General features: G+C 46.4%; 2 protein-coding genes and 1 long non-coding RNA gene across 6 annotated transcripts in view; 1 reads left to right on the top strand and 2 right to left on the bottom strand.

Moving 5' to 3' along the window:
* LOC144098358 (uncharacterized) overlaps window positions 1-26760 on the top strand; it is a 115504-nt gene that overhangs the window by 87280 nt on the left and 1464 nt on the right. The window contains exons 2-3 of the long non-coding RNA XR_013307175.1: window positions 4351-4460; window positions 4826-4910. This is a non-coding gene — a long non-coding RNA (uncharacterized LOC144098358). The remainder of the gene's footprint in view (window positions 1-4350; window positions 4461-4825; window positions 4911-26760) is intronic.
* LOC144098348 (cell adhesion molecule Dscam1-like) lies at window positions 425-26760 on the bottom strand. 4 transcript variants are annotated; one of them, XM_077630916.1, is made up of 15 exons: window positions 20722-21824; window positions 20307-20588; window positions 19379-19504; window positions 18752-18895; window positions 10513-10660; window positions 10291-10439; window positions 10085-10216; window positions 8785-8949; window positions 8122-8192; window positions 7504-7741; window positions 6990-7088; window positions 6052-6240; window positions 5401-5541; window positions 4165-4352; window positions 425-3022 (listed from the first exon to the last, which is right to left on the bottom strand). In XM_077630916.1, exons 1-15 carry the CDS (start codon window positions 20822-20824, stop codon window positions 2951-2953), a joined length of 2247 nt encoding a protein of 748 aa, XP_077487042.1. In that variant the 5' UTR covers window positions 20825-21824; the 3' UTR covers window positions 425-2950. The 4 variants fall into 4 exon arrangements, with proteins under 4 accessions (XP_077487042.1, XP_077487044.1, XP_077487041.1 ...); XM_077630918.1 differs by lacking the exons at window positions 18752-18895; window positions 19379-19504; window positions 20307-20588; window positions 20722-21824 and adding exons at window positions 23277-23411; window positions 23571-23687; window positions 25846-26146; window positions 26219-26760 and having other exon boundaries at window positions 433-3022; XM_077630915.1 differs by lacking the exons at window positions 18752-18895; window positions 19379-19504; window positions 20307-20588; window positions 20722-21824 and adding exons at window positions 16340-16486; window positions 16961-17080; window positions 17740-18036; window positions 18144-18715 and having other exon boundaries at window positions 433-3022.
* LOC144098353 (cell adhesion molecule Dscam2-like) lies at window positions 13699-16318 on the bottom strand. The gene is made up of 4 exons (XM_077630933.1): window positions 16037-16318; window positions 15627-15908; window positions 13989-14108; window positions 13699-13908 (listed from the first exon to the last, which is right to left on the bottom strand). The coding sequence occupies exons 1-4, from the start codon at window positions 16092-16094 to the stop codon at window positions 13703-13705; spliced, it is 666 nt and encodes a 221-aa protein (XP_077487059.1). The 5' UTR covers window positions 16095-16318; the 3' UTR covers window positions 13699-13702.

Raw genomic sequence — 26760 nt, 5'->3', positions numbered from 1 at the left:
TGTCGTTAAACTTTTCTATTGCTAAAGAAAAAAAGAAAGGCTGTTGGTTTCATTTCATTGCTTGCAATGACCGTTGACTTTCGTATACATGGTCTAACTAGTCCCTCATCTGGCCTGTTCAGGTCGGTTGATTCCTAGTCACATGAAACTAAGTGTATAATCTCTAATTTGCCATTGGTACTGTTAGAAGGTCTCCTGCGGACAAATACGGGGTTGGTACATCTGACTTCGGTTTTCCAGGATGCAGTCGGTAGACGTAAAGCTGTTCCTGACAGACAAGCCTCTGTTCTGGTTTAGCCTTTTCCGAGTCTTCGTCCATTTGTCGTTGAAATAACTATGGGACTTGATTAATATGAATGTTCATTCTTAAGTATCTGGATTAATTATTGTAAGTGCCAACTTTCCAGTGCGAGGACGAAGACGTGACAGGTTGAAGTGATGTCCCTTTATTACACGTGACTGTACATACGTGGCCGGTGAATCTTCTGTTTTACCTTTTTTTCTTAACTTACTACACAATAACTACCGCCATATAGTAAGATTTATGATAGTGCCTCTAACAAAAACGCGTTGTTTATTGTAAAGGCGCGAGCATTCGGAACAGCCAGCCTCAATCACGAGTGAAATATACAGATCTCTTGCTGTCATTTGCGAACAAATCGCTTTGATGTTTATTATTTGGCCTGTTATTCAACACATCAGCGTTCGCCATAGAACTCAAAGCAATAGCTAAGGAAAAGAGGCAAACTCTCAACGGTCAGCCTCTTTGGCTGCTGCACAACAAAGACACGAAGACATTTAATGTACGCTGTGCATTTATGCCGGAATGGGCATGTTCAACTAATTTTTTTATTTTTCTAAAAAGTCACCAAGGCTAAGTTCGGGCTATGAAGTTAACGCTTCGCTAACCAGCCACTGAACATGGCTCCCGACATTTGAGTGGCTTGAGTTTGGCGCCGTGCAATATAGACGTGTATAAACATATATCTATCTATAATACCGTATACGCCTGTAAAACCGTTCTGTGTAGCGGAAGAAGAACGCTAGATCGTTAGCGTCCGCCATTTGCGCGTATGTTGGCACCGTTCTGTTTGTTGTCAGCGACATCAGTTGCGGGCGACGTTTCTCCTGACGTTGGCAATTTTTGATCTTGTACAGTCGAGGACAAAAGTCTCTGGACCGCGTGCTTCGCAAACGAAGCTGATAGTTCCATTATTATCCGCCCGTCGGAGACCGCAACTTGTGGAAGGGAAAAAGAAAAACTTTTCTTTCACCTTCACAAGTGGGGTTTTCAGCCGGCGCCTAATAACAGAGCAACTGGTATCGTTTACGAAGCACGCGGCCCAGAGAATTTTGTCCTCATCTGTACATTGCTCAGCTGAATAAATCTTTGTTTTTTTATTGGCGTTAGCAATCTGTCACCTGTCGAGCAAATTATTTGTGCCCCTCCATTTGCTTAAACTTGTAGATATACTTAGCACATAAAATACTCTGAAATTTTCAGCTTTAATATATTTTAATACCCTGCGAATGCGCGTAATTTGGCATTTTTTGCTTCAGTCTATGTACTTACACTATTGAGTCGCGAAGAACATATAGTCATTGTATATTTGAGCACTTCGGTTTGTCTAGAGTTCATACTTTACGGAGTTAGCACTAATTTAGGGTGGTATACGTAGAGAAACACGCAGAGTGAGCGTTGAGCAAGAAGAATCGCAGTTAACGCGAAGACAGTACGCATGGAAGGTGGGAGAACGGAATACCTTGTGGTCGAGCACGATTACGAGGAAAAGCTTGCCTAAAGATCTTTGAAACGTTTTCTTCCATTTTTCGTGGGCGTTGGCTTTCGTTCTGATGCTACCCTGACGATCGCATACCAACTTCCGTTTCGGGCGCCATGTGCTCACGCGTTAAATAGAAAACGCTGTTGGTAAAATAATAGTCAACATGAGGGCACATTCACTCACGTAGTCTTTCCATTTTCTTTCTCATTTCTCGTCCGCCGGGCTCCAGTACTGTGACATGCGCTGTTGGCGCGAGCTCACACATGTTAGAGTTACTAAATCAGCACACGCAATCAGACCGGAAGCTACGCAGGGTGTTCCAACAACCTGCTCCTTTGGCGTGGGCAGTTTTTCTCGTCAAGGAAAGGTGAAGTCGTAGAACATACCCTGCCCGAGAACAGTGGAAAATCGTTCCACGCACAGTGTATACGTTAACAAGCAGCGAAGTCCTCCACCACACGTTAGCTGTCACACATATAACAAAGAACTACATAGATATTGCGCAGGAAAAAGTGATCGAAACAGGCGGTGAACGAGATATGACGGGCAATGCAGGACACTGAACACCGTTGTTAGTTAGACCAACGATGTCCAGAATCCTGAGTTCCCGGTCACATCTCGTTAACTAGGTTTTATAATAGCCTGTTGGCCTAAAAAAATGATGCCTCAACAAGCTATTAAAAAACGTAGTCAGGGTTTCACTTCACGATAACTCTTTTCTCGATTAATTATATTAGCGCTCTGCGTTAGCTATCGACAGCCTGTGATAGTTAGCTAGCTGATAGCGAAGGACCAGCATCAGTTGATCGCATTGGTGCAAAGAATAATAGCAAATACTGCCCCAAAGCGCCCACCACTGTTTGACTAGAAGGGCTGCAGAGAGGATAACCGCTCTCGCTATTTATCGTTTGCCAAGAGCTAGCGTGGTGCCATGCGCGCAGCGACGTTTTTCACTGCAGATATTTACAGGGCTTTTTTTTTTTACGGAGCAATGAGTGAAGTCAAAAAAATATTCAAGGGAGATCATGAAGGACAGTTAGGGTGCATGCTGTAAGCATTGGGGAATGGGTATAACGAGCTTGCACGCTTCGCGCGGGACTAGAGAGTGTAACACATCAAATTCAACGGTCGCGGAGATGTCAACAGCGTGCTTCGTGCGGGTAGAATCACGCCGCGCTGTCGTAGAGATGGGAGGAAGCACTGCTCTTGCGAAGCGACGAACGCCGCCTGTCCTTGGCCTGCAAGAGAGGAGGAGAGAAATAATTAGGTTTGTTTTATTTTGGCTTCTTATGTGAGCTTCAAGTCGTTAGTTTCGTAAAGTGTCCAAAGCATTTATGCATTCTCGGGGCGGCAGCCGACAGAGAAGGATAGATGCAGTGTTCAGCTCTAGTCTATGTGTTCGGTCAGTGCCTCAAATTGGTGCGGTTGAAGCTCCGTATCGAAATTGATTGCAAAAACGATTACAGAGCGCAGTCCTGCCTTGTCTGACGAGGTAGTTTCACTGTTGTTGCTCTTGTGCACTATATAGAGAAATTAAAATTTGGAAGCGACTTGTAAATTGTATTTGTCATTTAGTTTTGTATTTATTTAGGTTTGAGCGTGTACCTTATTTTTTGGCTTGTTAAATTTATGCATTTCCGGTTAGATGGCACTGCTGCTCGAAGTGAAGCGATAGGTCTTATGCTGTTCTTTAATGCGAATGCGTTATATGGTTCATCGGCAACGAAGCCCGGTGGCCAGGAAAGGTGGCGTCCCAAAACCCGCGTGACAAGGCAAAGAAAAATCAATTAACTTACTGAGGTGCGGGGAGTTGGGCGCAGGACTTTCAGACTGCGAAGCCAGCACGCGACCCATAGGCCATAAAACCTTACGACTGTGTGCAAATGAGCAAGTGTGTTATTAGAAAGGAATGGGAAAAATAAAAAAAGGAAAAGAAAATGCGTTCGCATTCAAAACACGTAAGCAGGCTAAAATGCTTTCCGTAATTTTATTCCAAGTGGCCCTGCAGCCTGTGTTTTTTGTAGCTACTCTTGCTTCGGCCCAAGAAGGGCCTGCAGTTTGTGTAAATGTTTGTTTGTGTTTCGCAAGATATGCAATAAATAATGAATGAATTAAAATAAAATGAAAATAATGGTTGTTAAGGCCACCCTGCTTGGGATTACATGCGATATGTGGTAACTTAGGGTATTTAGGCGCGTAGTTTAATTCTCAGTGCATCGACGTTCTTGCCGCTCAGTACTCTCCTAGTGCTGTCACGGTAGCCAAAAACTGAACATTTTATGTCCTGTCAGCAGCGGCATGTCTAAGGACTAAGCCATGACAGCGCATAGGCTGCGTGTATCGCAGGCGTTACAGGCTGTTGATCAAGAATCGAACTCGCCTCCGTCGTGTTGTATCCCCTGGGCGGCACCGCCGAGCGTAGCTCCTCGATCTTGTAGCTGCCGGATAGGCTCCGTCGACTCTGGATGGTGGCGTAGTCGGAGCGCGTGCGCTTTTCAGTGACGTCGATGTAGCGCTGCTGCTGCTGCGCCGCCTCTCCGTAATTCTGTCTCTTCTCCGCTTCCAGGGCTGCAGGAGAATGACACCAGAGGAGCGGCAGTCGGGCGCGCTCTGGTTTCGGCCAGGTCGCTCGTGAATACAAGAGAGATGCTCAATCTAGGTTGGATGACTCGTCCGGTAAGTAGCAAACGCAAAGTATATTAAAACGTTCTTGAGGGCTAGGTGTTTCATTTCAGAAAAAAAAAAGTTAGGACTGCGCGAATGGGACAGGACCTGTGCGCCTGTGTTGTCGTTTTTGTTCCTCATTCCCCTGTCCTGTCCCATACGCGCAGTCCTAACCTTTTTTTTTCTGTAAAGTATAGGTCTTGGAGCAAGTCAACAAACCAAACGATAACCTAAACATAACGAGCCCTTCTTTTCCCTTTCCTTGTCTGCTCACTAACCATAGGCCTGTTGCCTATGAGCTGTCTCTAGCTTGTCATGCTGTTATTGCGGTTACATTCACGCTATCTGACCTGCTTATTGTTATTTTTTTTTCACAGGATTGACTGAGAAGGAGGGAGCGATGACACCCAACGATGACTACTTGCTTCCAGCTGGCACGAATTGGTAGCGAAAGATCGTTTCGTATGCGCCCTTCGTACCTTTTTTTCGCGCCCTTATGCTGCAGTTTGCGTAGGCTTTTTGTTGGTGACAAAAATGTTCTATGGACTCTCATTTCCCGCTCGGCGTGACAGCAATAAGCTAGTATCGCGCCGCACTTTTACTCATGCCTACAACCACAGTTCGCACGTGGCTGTGTCGTGGAAGCAATTTTTACTGCTCTTTTAGAGACTGTTAAGAGACAGCTACTAGCGTGCACGTACAAACGATATTACGGACAGTCACATTATAGAGACTGTTAAGAGACAGCTACTAGCGTGCACGTACAAACGATATTACGAACAGTCACATTACCAGTTTTAATCCCACTCTTTGTTTGTTGTGATCCGGTTTCATTGTTTTACGCGCCTAATTTATGCTGTCAGGCGCAAGTGCCTTTATATGCTTTTGCTTCTACTGCCTTTGTTTGTCTTTTTCGCTGCTATGTCCGAGGCAGTGCTTCCGAGCGCCTTACATTTTTCGAGGGCCTTGTGCGCCTTGGTCTTCTTTATGCACACACTGACTACTGTGATCACGACGAGGAAGGCGATGAAGAAGGACGCCGCAGGAACCACCAGGGAGGGATCCTTGTAGAAGACCCAGTTCCAGTCATGACCTGCGCCATGGCAGCACATTTTGTGACAGATTGTCCGTTGCTGTGTTTGACAGGTGTATTGACAGGTGCGATGTTTTGATACCGATAAAACGCATCGATAGAAACGCAGCTGTGATCGTTGTGTTCTCAATTGTAATTGTATATTATTACGCTCATCCACATATAGTTTTCTTTTATCCAGAAATAGAGGTTGGGGCGTGGCCAAACTCAGTATCTGTATCTGGCTTTCACGTAATATGGCGAACTGCCAGCGTTAACGAGGAGGTGTATCGTTTACCCCCTATTAGCATAGCTTCGCACAAGCGTAGTTTTTGCTGCTAAAATACGTGCTTTGCCTTGAAGGATATCACGGCACGAAGTGCGCGGTCAAAGTCGAAACGACAGCAAACCCGGACAGGGACAGCAGATGCGCCCGTCTATATACGGTGCCTTCTATGTGCGCATTTTTGACCTTCTATTCTTTGTGTTGCTGACAGGTTTTGGCTCTCTGATAGCGATTGCTGGGCTCACCTTGGTTGGTAGTGTTTATTATGATGGCTTCGCTCCCACCGCCACGTCCAAACTGATTGGAAGCGGTCAGGTACACCTTGTAGGTGGCGCCACCGTCAAGGTCGGTAAGCGTGTAGCTCGTGTCGTCCGATGCCACGACGGGGATATGGTGCCACGGTCCGGAGTTCTTCTGGTAGTGCAGTGTGTACCCTAGGGGAGAAATGAAGGATGCAGCACTGTCTAACTGTTTACTAGTCGAGCTCTGTTACTGCGTGACGATGAAGCCTGTAGCTCGACTGTCTTGCTTAGTTTCCTTTATTCATTAGGAATATCATAGCATTGGCCACCTCAGTGTAGTAAATGTAATAAGTGGTTTATTAAAATAATAATAATAAAAAGGAAGGAAAAGATTTTTGCTAGCCCCGGCATCTGCCATCGATAGTGAAGCACCTGAGCTGGGGCAGCGGAAATAAAGGATAGCAGGCAGAAAGTAGAAACGAAATGAAAGAGGTGAGGGGCAGGCAGAGTTTTGCACTTTTACAACTTTTGAGAATTTGGGAAACTGAAGGGGCAGTGGATGCTGAAAAAAATGCCATAATCCGTTATCTCTATTGAGGAGCTGTAGACAGCTGTTGGCTTACGTAAAATGTCACAGTATGGCAGATATGCAGCACTATTTCCGAGAGTGTTGTTGGCGACCGGTCTTGGTGTAAACTTGAAATCTAAATAGCATAGAAAGTCGCATCGAAGGCAGAAGTTCCTAGAACATAGCGATACACTGGAGGATGTTGGTGGCATGGTATCATGTGCGTTTTTCAAAGTGACTGAGTTGGCTTGCTGCAATTTAGAAAGAATAACGAGTGCGATTAATTACTTTCATCTCTACCTCCCTCACTGTGATAATTGTGATAATCATTTACGGGTGCTGCTATTGTAAGTGCTCCCATAGAGCGCTGTACCTGTGACGGGAGCAGTGGTCGCCTTGGAGTGGGTCCACTTCACCTTGAAGGCGGAGTCCCTGCTTGAGATCAGCGTCAGTGCGGGTGGCAGGGGAACATCTGCGAGTAAAAATAAATATATTAAAGTTAGAGACAAAGGCAACCGCTTACTTTTCGGCCATAGCTTCAAGCAACGTTCTTCCCGGCCGGTAAAAAAAAAATTGAGGAATGAAAACAGGAATCACCGCACGGAATTGTGCTGCTGCGAAACTTAACATGAGTATTTTGTAAAGGTAGTCATACGTTTAAGCAGCTTACGTGATGTTCAGCCAAATGTGAGTAGTAGGAAGGAGGGTGGCAAATGATATGGCTGTTGTGGTCAATATTACAAGGTGCTGTTTCACGTAGTTAGCGATGTAATTAACAGCAGTTTTTTGCAGACAAACGGTACGCTTGCAGTTAAGAGCTCATTAACTAAAATAGCGCAGTGGAAATAGAGGAAGCGTGCCGCAGACACATTTCACTGTCGACCGACCTCCGTCCAATGTGCGGACCAGCAGGGCCTCCGATGGTGGCCCGCTGCCGATGGCGTTGAAGGCCTTCACGATGACGCTGTACCGCGAGGACTTGGTGAGGCCCACGAGTGTGACCTCCTGCGAGTTGTCGGCCACCGTCTCGACGGTCTTGAACGAGTACGGCTGGCTGGACTCGGCCGCCCGGTAGCCCACGTAGTAGCCCTTGAGCACGCCGTTCCACAGGTCTCGAGGCGGTGGCTGCGGACGAAGTGACGAAAGAGCCGTAGTTAATTTATTTAGCGCCGTTTCATGGCGGGTGCCTCATATATCTTAATGTCTTTAGACGTTTCGCCCCAAATAGTGACGTCAGGGTTGTGAGGGCACTATACTACAGAGGTCTGCAGAGCTGTATTTTTATTTTTATGCTTCGTTTGGTTCTAAGGGCGCAGTGTTTTTTTTTTCTTATTTCGCTCCCAAAGAATAGTGTGCCCCAAAGAAAAAAAATAAACTGTTGATCTGAGAATCAGGAGTAATCTGCTTTCGCTGTTCACACTGCTGGCTCACCATTGAGGTGAACAGGTACTGAATCTTTCTCAATAATAGCGAAATCGGCGGGCCGCTGGATCTGATAACAGTACCTTCCACGAAACGGCGATGGATGTAGGTCCCTTTGCGGCTGCCCAGACATCGGTCGGGGATCCCCCGGGCTCTGGACGTTAACAGAGAAACAGCTTTTTAGGTATGAAATGTTTAGCCGTGAATAAAAAAAAAGACGGCAATACAACAAGACAAGCACTTCACAGAGCATCTCTGCATACCCGTTCTTCCTGTTTGAAGAGGACAAGCTGTCGGGCTAGTTGGTGTTGCATAGTCTGATTGTTTGGCTTTGTTTTTCGCTATGCGCTCAGTTCCCAAGGTCTTCGTTTGTGAGGGAGCTAGCTAGCCGCAACGGACGGCTTGGCGCAAGCCAACTTCAGCATTACATGAGCTTCGGGCGCGATACTCTCAGTCGCGTAACCTCCCTCGACGCTCGTCCGCCTACGCTGCGCACAGCTTCGGTTCGTGGCCGAAGGAAGCGCCCAGTTCGCCTGAGTAGCCTTCGAGGCTCTGCCAGTTCTTGTAGGCAGCGATCCTGGAAGCCTCCGTAAAAGCAAGGCCGTGACCATCGTGTGACCAGGTGCAAGCTCGGCCGCAGCATCCCTGCGTGTTCGGCCGTGCGGGCTGCGTAACGCACGTAACGATGTTCGCTTTTGTGCGGGGGCTTTACGCGATGCATATTGCATGCGTGGCTGCTGACTCACCTTCCTCGGCGGTCAGGAAGCGGACCGGGTCCGAAGGGGGACCCTGACCCACTTCGTTCTGGGCGGTCACGGTGAGCGGATAGGAGGTGCCCGGGTGCAGCTCGCCGATCGTGGCCGACGTCTGCGAGCTCGGCACGGTCTGCTCCATGAGGCGGTGAGCCCCGTCTGCCGAGGGAAGCGGAAGCCACACGCGCGCATCTTTATGTGCGTTGGAATTACCGCGACCGACACTCGTAAGAGCCATCCTTTTCGAAGAGCTCGAATTTGAATACAATGAATCCGTGAGCACGGGCATATATCATTGAAGCATTGAGACCAGAGACGCCGATGGGTGCGGCAGTTTGGCGGTAATATGTCCTCGGCAATTAAACTGAGTGTGAGAACAACAAATGCTAATACGGCGTGTAAGTTTGCCGGTGTGATGCAACTCAGTCCTTGAGGGCCAAGGGAGGCATGCGGTCTTCAGTGTTGTCCCGGATGACGTGTCGTCTGCTGATCTTCCGGGCGTTGTGGAAGAAAGTACTTTAAGGGAGCAATTTGTCGCGTTACGGGCATTCGCTACTGGCTTCCTGTGCGCGATCTTTTGTGAATAGCGTTTGCTCGTGCGTGATCGGGGCAGCAGTCCTTGTATCCCACCTGGTTCTGGTCTCGTAGCACGCACTACGTATAGAATTTCTAACACCAAACGATCATGATTTGTGGGTTGCTTATGGCTGCTGCAGAGATTCGCGCGCGCAGGGAAGACTGCGAACTGTCGAGCCGTTTGCACGTGTGGAGATAGATTCTAGCTTTAATTAGCCTGAATGACTATTTGTCATCAATTCTGTACATTAGGGAATGTGTCACTGTTTTGACGCAGCCGGCTGATCGAGGTATTCGATGGCTGCATCAGTCATCGCCTGTTGTTCGTACTATTTGCGGCAGTCCGGTGTCAATGGGAATGCTGGACAAAGGTGAGTCTAATTTCATGCAGCCATTGAATGCGCATATTGGCCTGCTTGTTTCCGTCGTAGTATAACCGGCGTAAGCCTGTTTTTAAGTTGTCACTTGCGTGTTTTTGACTAACAACGTGGATAAATGCGTTTTCTCCGTGCCGTTGCGCCTGTACATTCACTGAAAATTCGCACTGCTGTGCGTATTTAATTTCAGCTCAGGCGTCAATGCGCCTCAATCGAGCGTTCACGCAGGAGTACCTTCTGCTACCTGCCTACTGCTTACTGCCCACAGCTGTTTTGTAACAACGCCGAGCATTTCTGCAGCGCATTGCACCTTTTGTCGTACAATCAGAAGCGGGACGTGCCTCTGTCCCTCCAGTAGTGGACGATGTAGTTGTTGATGGGGCTGTTTCCGCTGTACGGCTCCGACCATATGACGTTCACCTTGCGGCTCCAGACTTCCAGGATACGAAGGTCCAGCGGTTGAGCCGGTACTTCTGCAATTCAAGACAAAAGAGGATCGTCAGCCCGCGCTCTGTAGTTCACGCCGGAGTAGATGGAGGCTGCTCACCGACGACGAGAAGCTTGATGTTCCTCTCGTCGCTGCCGTACTCGTTTTTTGCGACGCATGTGTAGAGTGCCGCGTCGCTCCTGTCTGTCGTCGGAATCACCAGCTCCGAGGTCACGCCGTTCTCCGTGTTCGACTCGAACTTTTCGTACCTGCGCACACGGTTCATCGTGTTTTCTCATTCGCAAGAGAACACCTTAAAGGACGGACTGTGTTGGCAGTAACCTTGTCACTGGAGCGAATATGAGGCGCTTCTTGTCCTGCGACCAGGTGACCTCCAGCGGGGAGTCCCCGATGGCCTGGCACTGCAGGGTGGCACCCTCTCCGCGGCGAACCGTCTGCACCATGAACTTCTCCTCGAACCGGGCCGGCACTTCATGAAAGATGACAGCAGGGAGACAGTTAGGGAGCGATGGCGAGTGTTCAAGGAAACATGCGTCGATGAATATTTCGTGGAGGTGTACAAAAGGGTGTTTTTTATGTGTGCATTTTTCACTGTATTCTCGCTCTTATTTCGGCTTGTGTCTATGTCCTTTAATTCATTCTTGGTGTGCACAGAAAAGGCGCCTTTTATTATCGGCGCGCAAATGACTGAAGAGGCAGACAGTATCGCACTGCGGATGATAAGATTGTCCGCTCAGTGTTTATTAAGTGCTCCAGGAGGTGCTACGTCCTTCCAGGGAATCGGTGACATGGCCCGCTGTTTGTACTTTGAATCTGGAAAGCAAAAGCCCAGAGCGACGTGAGGCTGAGTGTTCCCACCCGCTTTCAGGAATAGGGTGTGCCACGAGCTGAGTTTGGCGTCTGCACGCTTCGTGGCATGGCACAGTATACGTTACCGATCACTCTGACGGTGACGTCCTTCTCGAGCCGCTCTCCGTGGCTGTTCGCTGCGGTGCACACGTATTTCCCGCCGTCGGCCTTCGTGGCATTCTGGATGCGTAGTGTTCCGTTGGCGGCAGTGGCGATGATTGCTCGGCCCGCGGAACCGTCTGAAATTATTCATGCCTGGTGAATTATTGTGCCTTGTCTGAGATGTTTCATGCGTGCGTGCTAAAGCTTACAGTTTGTGGGCTTACGTTTTGTCCACGTCACCGTCGGCTCGGGGTAGCCGTGGCTCTGGCATCCAATTTCTAGTTTGTCGCCCAACAAGACGACACTGTCGCCTGGCTCCACTGTCCATGCTGGCGGGGCTTGATGCATGTAAAGTCAGAAAGAGAGGTGTAGCTTTTCCTGTAGACGTGCAACTGTTAGCGTTTGATAGCGCTTACAAACTGCAGAAAGTGCATCATGCTTTTCTTGAAGAAAACGAGAAACGCCTTGGGCACACGCGTCTGCATGAATGTGTGTTTTTTCTGTGCGTTCCGGAGTTTTTTGAAGTTTCGCCAGCTACAGGTAGTGGTGCGAATTTCTTTCACTGCGCAAAATTAAAGAAAATGAACATTGTGTATACTCAAAGCCCAGGAGTATACAAGGGGTTATAAGACTGGACAGGACAAGCGCTATCAGACAGACCATTTTCGTCATTCCTTGGCTTCTCCTGCGCCTTGAATTTCCATACTTCTGTAGAAACTCGCACAAGAGGCATCTTTGTTAAAAGAAAAATTGACTGCTTTGCGTAGCTCACGTAACCAAGATTGACGCGCCTGGAATGTTCGTGCAGATCTCGCTTGCTCGTGATTTAAATACAAGCTTGGCTTAATTTCTGCTTTCCGAAAGAAAGTGGTTTCTAAGTTTGCTCCATCGGCCCATCACATTGTGGTCATGGTCATTGCCTTTATGGGCTTTTAAACGCTTAATATAGGTGGTTCACGATTTTTTTTTTGTACTGGTAGCAACAATTCACGCTGTACGTACGCACTTCCCGCAATGCAAGTTGGGTCATATACACGGTTTTGTTTCTTCAGAATGAATTAACAAGAAAACTAAGTTTTCCCCTCGTTTAACACAACAGCTACCATTTTTTGAATAACGTAATACGATACTTGTGTTCCCTGCCGAAGATCCCTCACTATCATTGCCCACAATGTAAATTCGTCGTTTAATAACGAACCAACTTATTTGAAGCACATCCACGAAACAAAACGATGCCCACCGTTAACAATCAGCTCCGCGGTATGCCTGGTAGTTCCGCCTCGGTTCATCGCGACGCATGTATAGTTTCCCGCATGACTTTTTCGCAGCTTTTTGATCACGAGACTGCTGTAGTCTTGAGCGTTCTCTGTCAGCACTGCGTCGTCTTCTTCGGGCAGGTTCTGGTTGTTCTTCCGCCACTTAAACGTAAAAGGTGGGCCTCCAGTTACCGAGCAAAGGGCCCTGAATTTTGCTCCTTCTTTGAGGTTCTTGGGAAACACCATCGGCTGAATTTCTGGCGGCTCTGGAATGGGAAGAAGAACTTGGAAAGTAACACTTCTTAACGCATTCCTTTCATAATTTGCGTTACAGTTACGTTTCTTTGTTCAAATGAAGCTTACCTGTGGAGAGGACAGTCTGAAGACACATGTGTAGAAGAAAAACGGGCAGCATTTCGAGCCTTAGCGTGAACATGCTACTAGTGTCGCTCAGAATATATGCGTGGTACGCAGTCTTCTTGCTTGACGCTTTTTTGCCTGGTAGTGCCTCCCTGCCATCTGTCGAGTGATTTTTGAAATGCGGCTTGTCTGTAGAACTGGCATTTCTGCGCCATATCGCGCCAGTTCTGGTCAAAAGTGGCGCTGCTAAACTGCCAGCAGCGATGTGTGAATAATATTGCCGAATGCTCTGCTCCAAGTCAACCGACTGGTGGTCGGAAGCAAGGAGGTGACCGTTTTAGGGCACGATGTTCAAGCAGGACGGTGCAAGATGATGACACCAGACGCTCTACGAGAAACCATCTGAAACGCTACCTGGAAGTAGATTTTTGGACAGGAGCGAACACAGTGGTTTCTTTTTGCCTACAGGCCACCCTGAAGCCAGGATGGCGGAGGAGGCGCCTGGTTCAGCTGCTGTTTGTGCGTAAAGGCAAAGGCCAGGAAAAGGTATCGCTTTTAAACCGAAAACAACCGTGCTTTTAGCGGCACTTGACATTCGATGTCTGCAATTTTACTACATATGCGAAGAAGCTAACCGAGTGACCTACCAATGAAGCATGTTCACAGGCATTCTTTCTTCTAACTTTCTTCTGTAGCATTTATGTATGCGATAGGTTACGGAAGTGCTATGGACTACTATGAGGGGCGCAATACGAAGTCTTGTTTTGGTTACTGTTTTGATGTTAGTGCTGTCTGTGTTATATAGCAAGGTTTTCTAATGTTATCAGTTGCATATACGAATAGGCTGCGGTGGTCTCAACACCATTTAAGTTCTGAGCGTGGATGTAGTCATTATTGTGCTTTGTTTTTGTTATTCTGTTCGTTTTTTCTGGCAGTCTGGATGTTTAGTGTACCGCTGTTTCAGCGAAGAGTTTTGATCTTGGCTTTCGATGCGACGTGTTACCGGTAACAGATACGCTTATTATCTTCTCCAGGCGACTTCCAACTCCATTGCTCGCATGGCAAGAGTAGCTGCCTTGGTCTGTTTTCTGAATATTCATGAGACGAAGGCTTCCGTCCGGTGCAGTGGTCAGCGGCTTTGTTGTCGACCCTGTCACCAACAGACAGGATACTTCGTCAGTGGCCCATCTCTACAGAGGGTTTGCGGAAAGAATAAAGACTGCACGTTACCGCTTAAGGACGTCCATGTCGTTCGTGGGGCTGGCTGTCCCGAAGCCGCGCAGTGAATCGTCAGGTTTGAGCCTTTAGAAACGCGTTGGTCGCTCGGCTCTGTCACCCAGCTTGGCGGCGCTGCGATGATAAAATGACTAATTTACTACAGAAGAGTGAGACGGCGGAATTAAATATGGAGACATTTATTCATGAAGCTGACGTATGCAACTTCAAAAGATACTAAATATTGTAAACGAATTATTTTTCGCAAGAAAATTATTTTGCGAATGCAGTGAAGTAGTAGTTTACGAATATTTTGCGGGCACCAAATTTCTCGAAACAAAATGGCAGGCCGCCTATTTATTCCCTCGTTCATGAGACAGGACAGCAGCTTGGGCATGTTGGTTACTCATTTGTGATGGAAAAACGCTTGTCTCTTGTTCCGGTGTTTTGCGCTGTTCCATCACAAATGAGTTCATGAGACATAAATAAGGCCATGAGGGCAGAAAGGCGCTGCGCAGAACGGATATGCTTTGGCAGGTATGAAATAAATATCTTTGAGTAAGCGTTAATACTGGATTGCAGCATTAATTCCTATCAAATACCTTTCGAAGTTAGGGACAATGTGCTCTTCTTAGAGGCTTTTGTTATTATTAATAATAATAATAATAATAATAATAATAATAATAATAATAATAATAATAATAATAATAATAATAATAATAATAATAATAATAATAATAATAATAATATGCCGAATGATAAGTGTTACACATATTATTCGCAGGAACAATTTTTTGTGGGTTCGCAATTCGTAAATGCTCGAAAGTTAGGCCTTCGGGAAATTTAAGTCGCTTACAATATTGGTAACATCCCTGAATTCAAGCATGGCAACATGCTACGCTAGCAGGCGTATGCGTCATTTTCAGCCTGAGAACAGGTATTTGGTCGTCCTGGGCACATCAGTTTCTGTGCTGTCTCCGCTATCTTGAGATGAGAGATTGAGCTGTGGGATTTAATGCGAGATTCAGCATGGTCACCGTGGTACGATTGTTGGAGTACAGAGTAGCCATAATCACAAAATTTTACATAAAAGACAGCAGAGCTCATAAGCTTCCCTAGAAGTCAGGACGTGTGATCTTATACGGTGTTGTGGTAAAAAAGAAATACTGAACGTAATGTGGAGATGGCAATGATCTGTTATAAAAAAGGTTCCTTGCCATTAACGCAATGTAGGAAGTAACGAAGGACTACAAATATATATGCTAAAACTCAAGCCACGCCATTGCGCAGATTTTTAACTTTATTATTATTATTTTGTAGTGTGGCATATTGGCAGCAACCTTGGATCTCCAATCAGTAATCTCCGCTCTGTATTTACACGTGCCGGTGACCGCGTACCGTAGCAGTTCGCGGCATAGGCCACGTTTTTTTTATTAATTTTTTACGGTAACTCTTGTTTTGTCATTCTTGAAATTTCGCTCTGAAATCGCTCAGTTTGATAAGCTGATAGTTTGCAGTTAGTAGTTACTGCTTCAATGTGCCAATGAAACAAGCTTTCAGAGCATTGCACTGGTCACACGCTACACTGTACGAAGCATCGCGGGGTATTTTCTTGTCAGAATAAACACAGATTCAAAATGGTCGGAATCTCACCATAGATGACGAGAGGGGCTGTATATGATCCACTGGACGCTGATGTGCGGACTTGACAAGTGTAGTTTCCCGCTTGTGAATATTGCACGGGGCCGAGGATAATTGTTGACAGGTCGGCTTGCGTCTTGATTTGGACATTCTCGTTAGCGACCAGCAACTTGCCATCTTTCATCCATTTAAACGACAAAGGAGCTTGCACGGTGCTTGTGTAGCAGACAATTTTCACCGTGTCTCCGAGCATAACTTTGTCCTTTATGTAAAACGGCACCACGTCGATGTTCTCTGTAGAGAGATAGATAAATTTAATGAAACGAAGGTAAAAAGGTGCGCCAGAAAGATTGATATCTGGCCTAGTGACTGGTGAAATAATTCATAAGTTTTTCCGTCGCGAATTTATGAAACTGCCTCACCTGTAAATGATGATCCTGGGAAGACGAAGGCTATTGCAGCTACCACTAGAAGCTGCATCTTGAACGCCCGTGTGCAATGGGAGCTTAATGTGGGAATCCGGTGAGGATGTGATTACAGATGCGTAACGCCCTCTGTCTCACATCGTAGGAAGTGTGCCCTGTTACAACGACTACCATGGTTGCACGCATTGAGAAAATCATGGATGAGTGCTAAATTACGCGTTTATCTTATCGAATGCAACGTGTTTATCGCATATACCTGTGTAAATATTGGTTTCTCCCGATATGCAACGTGTTTCTCACCGTACACTTTAACAGAAAAGTTCTCTCGTATGTCCGCTCCGAAACCATTTGAGGCGGTGCAGAAGTACGCTCCATCGTCCATTTTGGTAGACTTCGTAATCTGCAATGTCGCCTTTCCCTTGCCTTGAGCCTTGGTTTGTTCGTTAGCTGCGGGAGAGAGGGAAAGAGAAGTACGTAATGCTGCGTTTAGCGTTTCGCGGTCTCCGATCATGGGGCGCAGTAAATGCTCCATAGACGGCGGATATAGCTAGCCATGAAAACTACCGCGAGAGTACTGTGATGCGCTCGGCATGGTTTCCTTATGAAGAACAAGTTGTGGCTCGTGATGTGCTGAAGCATTGCGTTCGGTACTGGCGTGAAAATAACACTGGTCGGTAATCCGTTCTGTGCAAGCTCATAGCCGATGCAGTTAGTCTACTTGGCCTAATTGGAGGTGCGCACATTCGTGGTGTGAGTCGCGGGTTAAATGGCAGATATTTATTGTATTCAATAATTCATTAGCCACTGTTCCTACTCTTCTGGATTACGCTTCATTATTGCTTTCATTCTGAGGTGTCCTGACGTGTTAGCACGTAAGCAGGTCGTGCATAAAGTGTAGCCTGAGTTGATGGCATCTCTTACCGCCATCCGCTTGCAGAGTCACATCAGGCGCAGGACTTCCCATTGCGGCGCAGGTGACAGAAACGTTATTTCCCTCGGTGATCATTACGTCTTTTGGCCGCTGTGCCCATTTCGGAGCAGCTGAAACGGGAAAATGACTTACTGTGTGTCGTGAGGCTTTCATCATACTTCATGAGAACATTCAACACGCAAAAATAAAACATAACAAGCAAATAAACTTTGCTGAAGGGTCAGCGTGCACAAAACTGTATCTCATATACCAGGTCGAATCATTTGGGCCTGGTCACGTTTATTTACACGCCAGTTGGCGCCCAGTGTTTGTACGATCCTAGTAGGGGCACTTTTCGCCTACATCCTTTTGAGGAACAGTTGCACTATTCGCAGTCATGGAAGAATACGGGATGCGGATTGGTCGGGAAAAAATTATTTCTGCGTTGCCTCGCTAACCAGCCGGCTTGTATTCTTCCGGAATATGACGCACGCACGCCCTCTCATATTTCTACTCTTTTACTGGCCTGCTTTGCATCACCGCGCACAAATGATTTTTTTTTCTGTGGGCCCGCGTTCCGGAAACTTTTGTCCATGATTGTACTTTGGTTGCAAGTTGAAATATTTCGTGCTACTTTTACTCTTGCTTTATTTACTCTTATTTACTCTATCCATTCTACAAAGACTGATAGGCTATGCAAGTCGCGTTAAGCAACGGTTATATTAAGTGGGAGCAAGCTTGCTAGCATCACAGTTTAGTCCTCGACGGCAGCAACTGGTTCCACCCTTACCGTATATTGCTAGGTTGGCAGAATGAGTGTCAGACTTCCCCTTGGAGATCGCAGTGCAGCTGTAGTTCCCGCTGTCTTCCTGGCGCGCCGGGTCAATGGTGATCATGGAGAAGTCTGTGTCTGTCCTCGTCTTGATTCGGCCATGCGAATCGCCACCGAGTGCCTTCCCGTTCTTCGCCCACATGAAGCGCGTTCCTTCGGACACTCGTAGCAGTGAACAAGTTGCACTAACCCTTGACCCTTCGACAAGGTTCGGCGGAAACGAGAAGGGTTGAACCTTGACGGCGACTCCGAGGCCTGGGAACGAGATATCACATTCACGACATGCGCATGCTTCACGGCACACATGGCACAGAAATTGGTAGCCTGATATTTGAAGCTGCGAAGAACTAAACGTTGCTCACCGGTGCTCAGGAGAAATAGCGTTGCAGTTGTAAGTCCTCTAACCGTAACATCATGTATTCGGCTGCTGTCGGTAAACTTGCTCAACTTCTTCATGGCGACAAAATAGCGTCGGCTCAGGCGCTAAGCGCTGCTTCAGGTAGTGTATTCGGAGGCTGGTGGATCGCCAACGTGAGTACTACGTGCATCGGATGTGGACTCCAGGGCGTCAGGCTGGTCGTAGCTTTTGTTCATCTGAAGAGCCCGTGGCGCCCTCGTTGGTCGCTTCGGCTAAGTAGCGGTGTCCGTCGCGCACAAGGCTCGAAATATGTACAACTCTAAAATGCTCATCTAGTTTGCTTGATATCACCTTGAAATTAGTTGATGCCAAGGACGGGACTCGAGCAAGCGTTCATTAAGTGGAATTTGGCATACATCACCGTAGACGTTGCTAGGAGTGAAGTTTTTGTTCAGTGTTAAAAAAAAAATAAAAGAACTGTTTGCGTTCAGGCCCTGACGTGAAGAGCAGGGAGAAAGGCACATCAAAACTTCAGCCGTGTGAAAACACATGAAGGCATTTTTAGCAAAGTATGTGAGGGGAGTAAATGGCACCTCTCTCTTTTTCTCTCACCGTAGATGGATATAACAATGTTTTTTGAGAGCATTTCTGGGACGTCGTTGTCGGCATTGCATTCGTACGATCCTGCATCCGCTTTGGAAGCGTTCCTTATTTGCAGCTCGTTCCTGCCTTGTGCCTTGGTTTCTTTACTGTCACCTGAGGAGCAATAATTGAAATGTCAATTACCAGTGTGAAAAAGGTTCCGAATGTGTAAATAATATGTGTAGATTTGTTTTACTCTATGATCTTGCCGTCAGTTGTGTTGGAAACTCACAAGATGTCAGTAAACATGTTCTCATTATTTAGAGCAAAACCTCTTCTTATGTAGCGCTTCATATCCTGCGTGTAGTTTTCGCGTACACTTTCAGTGCGATCTGCATTATTTTTCTCTTAATTGTGCGCGAGATTTCGTTATTAGGCACATTTAAGCAACGACTTCACAGTAGCAATCGTCTTTTCGTTTTAGTTTTGCATGAGGCTGTTGCATTGCATCTATTTCTTGTGTCGAGCGTTCTTTTTGCTGAAATAATGAAGCTCCTTGAAAAGCCCCAAAATGTTTGTCGGCGTTGCGTGCACTGTTGACCGACGTTGTATTCACTGTACGAAAAGTTCTAAACAATTAAGAAAACTCCAGCTCACCACTTCTGCTGATCAGCTTCCATTTTACCGTAGGTGTTGGGTTTCCAGTAGCTTCGCAAGACACTGTGGCATTTCCACCCTGGTGGAGCCTGATGTCCATTGGCTCAACGACCCACAGTGGTGGTGCTGCGTAATTTTAAGGAGCTGACTTTCGTTGGTGTTTTAAAACAAGGATCTCACCACCCTTGAAACATGCTAAGGAAGAGGTTGCCAAACTCGAGTAGGTGTCAGCTCTTGCCTAACTGACTAAGCGAGGCAGGGAAGGGAGGTGTAATTCATGTGTAGTCTCTAGCAGAGAACAACAGAAAAATACCGAAGGTAAAACGCAAGGTGGCCGAACGGTTTTGTTCTCTATAATATAGAGCCAAACAGAAGTGCTGCGGGAGCACATTTTTAATGTCACAACGTGAGGACAATAGCCGTTCACTGCCGTAACAACCATCTCCTGCGGTGGAGAGTTCAGAATGAAAAATGTGGGCTTGTTGGAGGAATTCAGCATTTTTGGAAAAGAAGTCATTTTTGTCCTAGTATGCTTAAGGGTTAACGAAACTGGAGACTCGTGTAGTAGATAATGCACCTCGGAAGTACGACCGCAGAGGCCCGTACTACGATGAATTTTTGTTCAGCTGCAAAGGTTCTGTGAAAACTGTATAGGTTCCATTTATAGCCGTATCACTGCGCTAAAATGAGTTCTGATGAATATTAATCCTTTGATTACGACCACATTGGCATTTTGAATCGGGTTGGATGTGAAATATTTAGGTTGAAAATTATATAAACAAATTGGCGCTTGATTCTCCCTTCCCGTCACTTTACTTTTTTCATCATTCTACTCTACATGCATTAATACCGCCACCGTGGAGTCCAATTTGGTCGCCCTATCAGGATTAGGAATTAATTTCAGGACCAGTGGGAATACAGTACATACCCAGGATATTTAGTTGCTGGGAATGGCTGTCCACCTCGTTTCCCATGTTACCGACGCACGTGTAGTTTCCGCTGTCCTCCCTGGTAGTCGGCCCGACGACCAGCGTACTAAACAGGGAGTGATGCACGATCTTCACCTTGGAGCTCGTAGCCAGCTCTTTTCCGTCCTTTAACCACCGGAAATTCACGTTGGCTGTACTGCTGATCGTCGTGCATGTTATGGTAACCGTATTGCCGACGACAACCTTGCTCGGGAAAGAGAACGGCTGGAGTCGCAGAGAGCCTGGAATAGGGAAACACGTATTATGCGAATATTTACCTCGAGCCAGTATTGGTTCGCTCGTAATATCGTGCAGACAATACACCATGGGGTAGGCGGACATGACGCTGACAGTCAAATTGCATCCAGAGCTTACCTTGAGAATCTCTAGAACCGTGGTGCTGCCGAGACGAGACTTGCAGGGACAGAATAATGACTCCTACGTAATTCCCGACGAGTCTCAGTGTTGAAGCGTGCATCCTCTGTCAGCGACGTAGAGCCTGTGGTTTTGGCGGTTGTGTAGCCTGGCGCACAGAGCATTTGTGAAACGGTGTAATCGAAGGTTCTGGCGCCATCTCTGAGCTGGTCGTGGCACGAATGGTGTTTTCGCAGACACTCGCGGGATAACCGAGTACATTTAAAGCAAGCAATCGCGGAAAAGGTGCGGATAATTGTAGTCTTCGGTTACTATAACAGGAATCGAGTTTCAGCCGACCCCTTTTCAACTTCTTACCGTACACAATCACTCGAAACCTCTTAAGAAGTGGCTGGGTGAGCGTATTGTCGGCTTTGCAAACGTAGAAACCAGAGTGCTTTCTCGACGACTTGTTTATCTGAAGTATGTTGGACGGCACGGCTTGATCTTCGCCTGCAAAACCAAAGAAATGTATTAATTTTTGCTCTGATTGTCGTGAGAAGGTATGTACGGAGACAGTCTTATTGATGGAAAGGAGTGTTTTGTGTGTTGATTAAAAAATGTGTAAAATTTTTGCACCTATATCCATTAACCCTGAATGCATCCCAAAAGCACAAAGGAATCAGCACCGTATATTATAAAGTATTTATGCATTTAACAGACCGAGTATTTTACTCCAGGTTATTTGTTTAACGTGATATGCTCTAACCTAAAATTACGGACTGTCGTGGAGTGTCCATGCTTTGAAATGGTGAAGCTTTGTGCAACTTTGAAGTCATTTTGAAACCTACTTTGTTGTCTGCTTTATCGAAATGCGCTTGACTGCAATACAAAGCGCTCAAAGATATGAGACTATTGTGAAAGCAGCATGCGCACTGAATCAATGTGAGGCCATTCAAACTCGTAAAAGGTTGGGGTATCTTCTATATTACCTTCTTTAGCGACTGTCACAGTGGGTTCTGGCTTTCCCGTTGCTCGGCAAGGAATCGTCAGGTTTGTCCCTTCCGTCACCCTGATCGTATCTTCAGGCTGGTCAATCCACTTTGGCGGAACTACGACGAATATTACACAGCTCACTAGCATCGCGCACAGACACATGCTATTTCTTTTTTCTCCCAAGAGCAGTGTTGGCAGCTTACCGAGTACATGCAGGGCATCGGAAAAAGAATCTCTCTTGCCACTGTAGACTCCACGGCAAGTGTAGTTCCCACTGTCACTCTCCTCTAGCGGGCCAATTATGAGTGCCGAGAGTTCAGGATACGTCCTCAACCTGATCCTGCTGCTCTCGGGCACTTGCTTGTTATCCTTAAACCACCTGTATTCGACGCCGGATGTAGCCGTGGTTGTTGTGCACGTCACTGTGACGATTTTTCCTTCTACAGCGTCCGTAGGGAAGCGAAATGGCTGCAGCTTGAATTCTGCAAAATGAGAATGATTTGTCGTGACTCCTTAATCAGTCACCCTACGCCTGCGGAAATTAGTTTGCTACTCACACTAGAGCCTGCAACCACGGACCTAAGCGCAGCTACGGGACGTTAAACCCCACATGCCATCTGTTAATGCCTGTTTTTCGCCAATGCATTGATAGCGCTCTTGTGTATTAAAATCCCGAGTTAATGCGTCACCTCCAACGTAAAGCTATGGCTGACGCTCTAGTGTTGTTCCCGAGAGTGCAATAAAAAAAGTACGAGATTCTTTTATAATCAATGGTTAGCTTGAAACACAAACAGGTGCCTTTGTCCTTATTAATGCGGGGATCTGAAGACCAACTTCACCGTTGGTTTTAGCTCTGATGTCACTGTCTGAGACTCTTGTTTGGCTAAGTGCTGCCGATGTGACTGATGGCTTTGAGATAGAAAGCCGCTACGCGCACGGTTACTTTATCCTTTTATTTAAAATACGGAACTATATCAGTGACCTCGATAGCCTTCGCGAAGAAGCGTGGATCTCAGATAAGCAATTGCCGGAGGGTGAAACTTTCTCTGGTTTCGCTATAACAAAAAAAATAATCATGGGAAGTGTACACGGACCAGGAAGTACTGGTTGCTTGAGGTTCAGTTTCGAATAACGCTTGCGCATACCAAGTCTCTAAAACGCGTTTCCATGGTGGGCACTTGAGGCAGCAATTTGGAACGAAGCAAGTACACTTACCGACTGTTCCACAGCGCACGACGCAATGTAGAGCGGCGAAGAGATGTGGTAAAAACATTCGGTGGAGAGCCCATGCCCTTCTCAGCGATGTTCTTTGAAAACAGTTTGCGCAACACGACGGCTTGATCGGTCCCTTACCAGGCGTTGGTGTTGGAACGAGGAAAAAAAAATATGTCGGGCCAATTGAAGTTGAGGTGCAACCTTTTACTAGAGTCGCCATCTGTGGTGAAGCGCTGGAAGGATGCTACTGTCATACGCTTACGACGAGAATTTGAAATGCGGCAAACAGCGAAGGCAATACAGCCGGTCAAAGAGGTTATCTCCACAACGAGTTTTCCAGGCCAATTCTGGCAATGAGATCGTACCGTAAATAGAGACGCGAACTTCTTTAGAAAGTGGCTCCCTCAGTCCGTTATCTGCAGTGCACTTGTAGACTCCAGAGTCTGCTTTCGATGCCTTAGTGAGCGCTAGCTTCGAGCCTGATGTAGCTAGCACAGACCCTGCAAACAATAGAAACGACAGATAAATATAAGAGCAGAAAAAAAAGAAGAGCCCTTCAGGCAGCTGGATCTCTCGTTGAGTTACAGGTGCGCATAAGCGTGGCGCCACCGATTTAATTGGGCACGAATACTGTAACCTGTAAAAATTGAATTGCATACCTTCTTTCTCCCATCTGATGCTTGGTTTCGGTATCCCCGTCACTTCACAGCGCAGTGTCGTGTTCTCAGTCTCCTTGACTGAAACGTCGCGAGGCTCTTGCAACCATTTAACAGGAACTGTAATATATGTCCAAAGAGATATTTGAAAAACAAAACGTTGATCTATCCTTCCTGTAATTTTAGTGTAAATTAATATAAAACACTTTTGTTTGCGTTTATTCTGGGGTTTCCCGGACCGTAAGGCTGGAAGATCATAATTTATATTTAGGAAAAAAGAACTAGCCAACATAAAATCAAGAAAGAAGCACGAAAAAGATAGTTTTAAGTACGTTATGAGCAGCGCCTAAACGCTTTCCGATGAAATGAAGTGTTCACATATGTATGTTTCAGCGCGGCACATACCACGCAAGGTGCTACATATGAGCAGGACTGTCTCTGACAGAATTTTATATTCTTCGGAGTCATTCGCAAACATTTGGATCCTTGATACGATAACATGAAACGAGATCAGGTAGGATCCATATACGGCGTGGGTTTAGTATTATTGTCTTTTCTTAACGTTTGTAATCCTCAATATTCTAGCGCTTGTTTTTGCCGTATTTACATGTATTCTAACAATAAGCCTTTTTAAGTCTAATACGAGGGTGATTCAAAAGTAACGTAACGAGAGCTACGGTGAACAAACATTATTCCACACCAGACATACTGATACACAGTTGGATGTCACTGGCATACATTACTTTTCAACATTGCGACCGTGCTTTTCCAAGCATTCGTTCCAACGGTACAGCAAGACATCGATACCAACGTGAAATAAGTCCTGCGTCAACTCCCTGAAACCACGTAAAGACGGCTTGCTGTACTTGTGTATCGCTTATGAATCGCCCCAACCCCTCCTTCTTCAGTGGTGCGAAGAGATGAAAACTACTAGAGGGATGCATGGAAACACCCGTCGTTCCGATCTTCCAAGAAATTCATGAACAGCTCTATACGCACATAAAGTTTTCGCAAACGGTGTTTTGGGACAATAGTGGCGTGCTTCTGTTTAATTTTCTCACCAAGGCAGCAGCGGGATTGCTGCCAGAATTGGCACACACTGGGGCAGCTGTGGGAGGCCATTTGCAAAAAAACGACCTGGACAGGCGTCGCGCGCCTGCACAGCCCCGGACTGGCAACCAGAAATTCCAATCCTTCGGACCATTGAAGAAGCACTTTTATAACAGGTGATTCACAAGCGATACATATATTTAGCAAGGGATCAATGCCTTGGCTTCAGGTTTTTGGTTGCAGATTTCTGTTCCAATTATCTATGCCTTAGTGTGCTACTGGAACGAGTGTTTGTACAAGCATGGTCACTACGCTGAATTGTAGTGCTTACCAGCAACATACTAGTGTGTATTAGTATACTATATGCCTGGGGAGTAGAGTTAAACCAGTAAGAGATCACACTTGCGTTAACTGCAACTGATGTGAGCCTCGATCAGCACTTCGCGCTTGATGCTTTGGGCGCTGATAATTTGTAGAATCCGTAGATTGAGTTATTAGGTTTCAAGTAGGGTAGTTTATTTCGCAAGTGAGCAATATTGTACACATTCCTACATATGGCAATCTCTTATAATGGCATTAATGCCAGTTTGCAAGGAGTCTTGTCATCATTTTTCGCCATTCTACCTCCTTTTATTGTTAGTCTTACTTCTTAAGCTTCATTAGCCGTAATGCAGTCACAGCCTTCTTGTTTGAAAAGGCAGGTATTGGATTTAATGAAGTGTTGTATGTTTGTGAGCTACCTGAGCTTTAGTTGGGTTTCAGGCTTCATTTACTAGCTTTTCGTCTTCCCCAAACCGCTAATTGTGTCGAGAGCATGACAGTGTTTGCTTTGTTCGCCATTGCGATTGCTACCTTTCCATTTTCCTGTCATTGTAACCTCGCAGGATGAACGAAGTAAATTACACTTTGAGTATGTCACACGAACTTTATGCAAAACACACCCGATCGCTTGCAAGCGCCACGTTTTACTCGACTGGCTTTATTGGGTCTATTTTATCTTGCATAATGTCACTCGTTCACCGTATAAAGTGACAGGCCGCAAGAATGCTGTTTCACCTGTGACGAATTACTGTTGCCTTCCTATAAACTGTCAGAGCTTCTCTTTGTGGCTCTAAGGCGGCAGCCTTCGTTAAATGCTGTTAACACCCTCACATCCCATTAGTCAAAAGCTGAAAAATCATCTGCGCGCATGCCTCAACAGCACGTAAAACGATTTTTTTTTGCTCACCGAGGACGCGCAGTTGCTCTGTGTGCGAGTCCTTGCGACCGCCGATTCTCCCCGCGCAGGTGTAGTTTCCCGAATCCTCTTGCCTTAGTGATTCCACGACGAGAGTCGACATATCCGGGGAAAGTGCGGGTCTTGACACGGTCGTCGAGCGCAAGGGCTTTGCCGTCTTTGTACCAGGAGAACTCGACTCCGGACGTTATTCCTCCAGTGACTAAGGCGCATGTGACAGTCACCTTGTTGCCTTCAGTGGGATCGTTCGGGAACGAGAATGGCTGGAGGCGAAAGGTCCCCTTAGAACGACCTGCATGCGTGGTATTGAGGGAGAGTCAGCGCTTAGGACTGTCCGTGAAAACCGGCACCCTGGTTAGCTTACCTGAAATTTGTTGGCCACTTGCGAATCTGTTGCCTTGTAGGAAGTTCAGCGCTAAAGCGATCACGAAGCAGAGCATGGCCAGTTTCTTTTGCAGCTGTGGTGACGGGTAACCCGGCTCGAGTGCCATTGCACGCCAGAGGCACCAAAGCAGTTGAAAAACTTCAGCTCGGACCGCTGGCGCCATCTCTAGCACCGTCACGTAAAGGTTGCGCGGGCAGTTTGTGTAGAAAATGTTTCTGGCACTCGGACGAGTGCGTTTGAAGCGCAAAATGAAGTACGTTGCTGAAATGATTTGGCCTTTTTATCTGCTCTAGTGAGATGTGGTATCTTGGAGCGCATATTCAAGGGCGGTTTTGGTCGCAGTTTTGAAGGCTATTGAAATGAAACGAGAATTTTAATAATGCACTTTCAGGATTGTCTTTGTAATGTTTTAACAGCCAGCCAGGTTCGTTTTTCTCAAGTCTTGTTTCTTCTCAGCGAATCGTTTTCTGTGCGAGTTTTCTAATTATTCGCTTACCAAATACACTGATGCGTATGTTTCT

Source organism: Amblyomma americanum, chromosome 7 (genome assembly GCF_052857255.1).
Source record: "Amblyomma americanum isolate KBUSLIRL-KWMA chromosome 7, ASM5285725v1, whole genome shotgun sequence".
Classification (NCBI taxonomy): domain Eukaryota; kingdom Metazoa; phylum Arthropoda; class Arachnida; order Ixodida; family Ixodidae; genus Amblyomma; species Amblyomma americanum.
The sequence above is the reverse complement of the archived record's forward strand: the minus strand, read 5'-3'. Positions and strand labels throughout refer to the sequence as shown.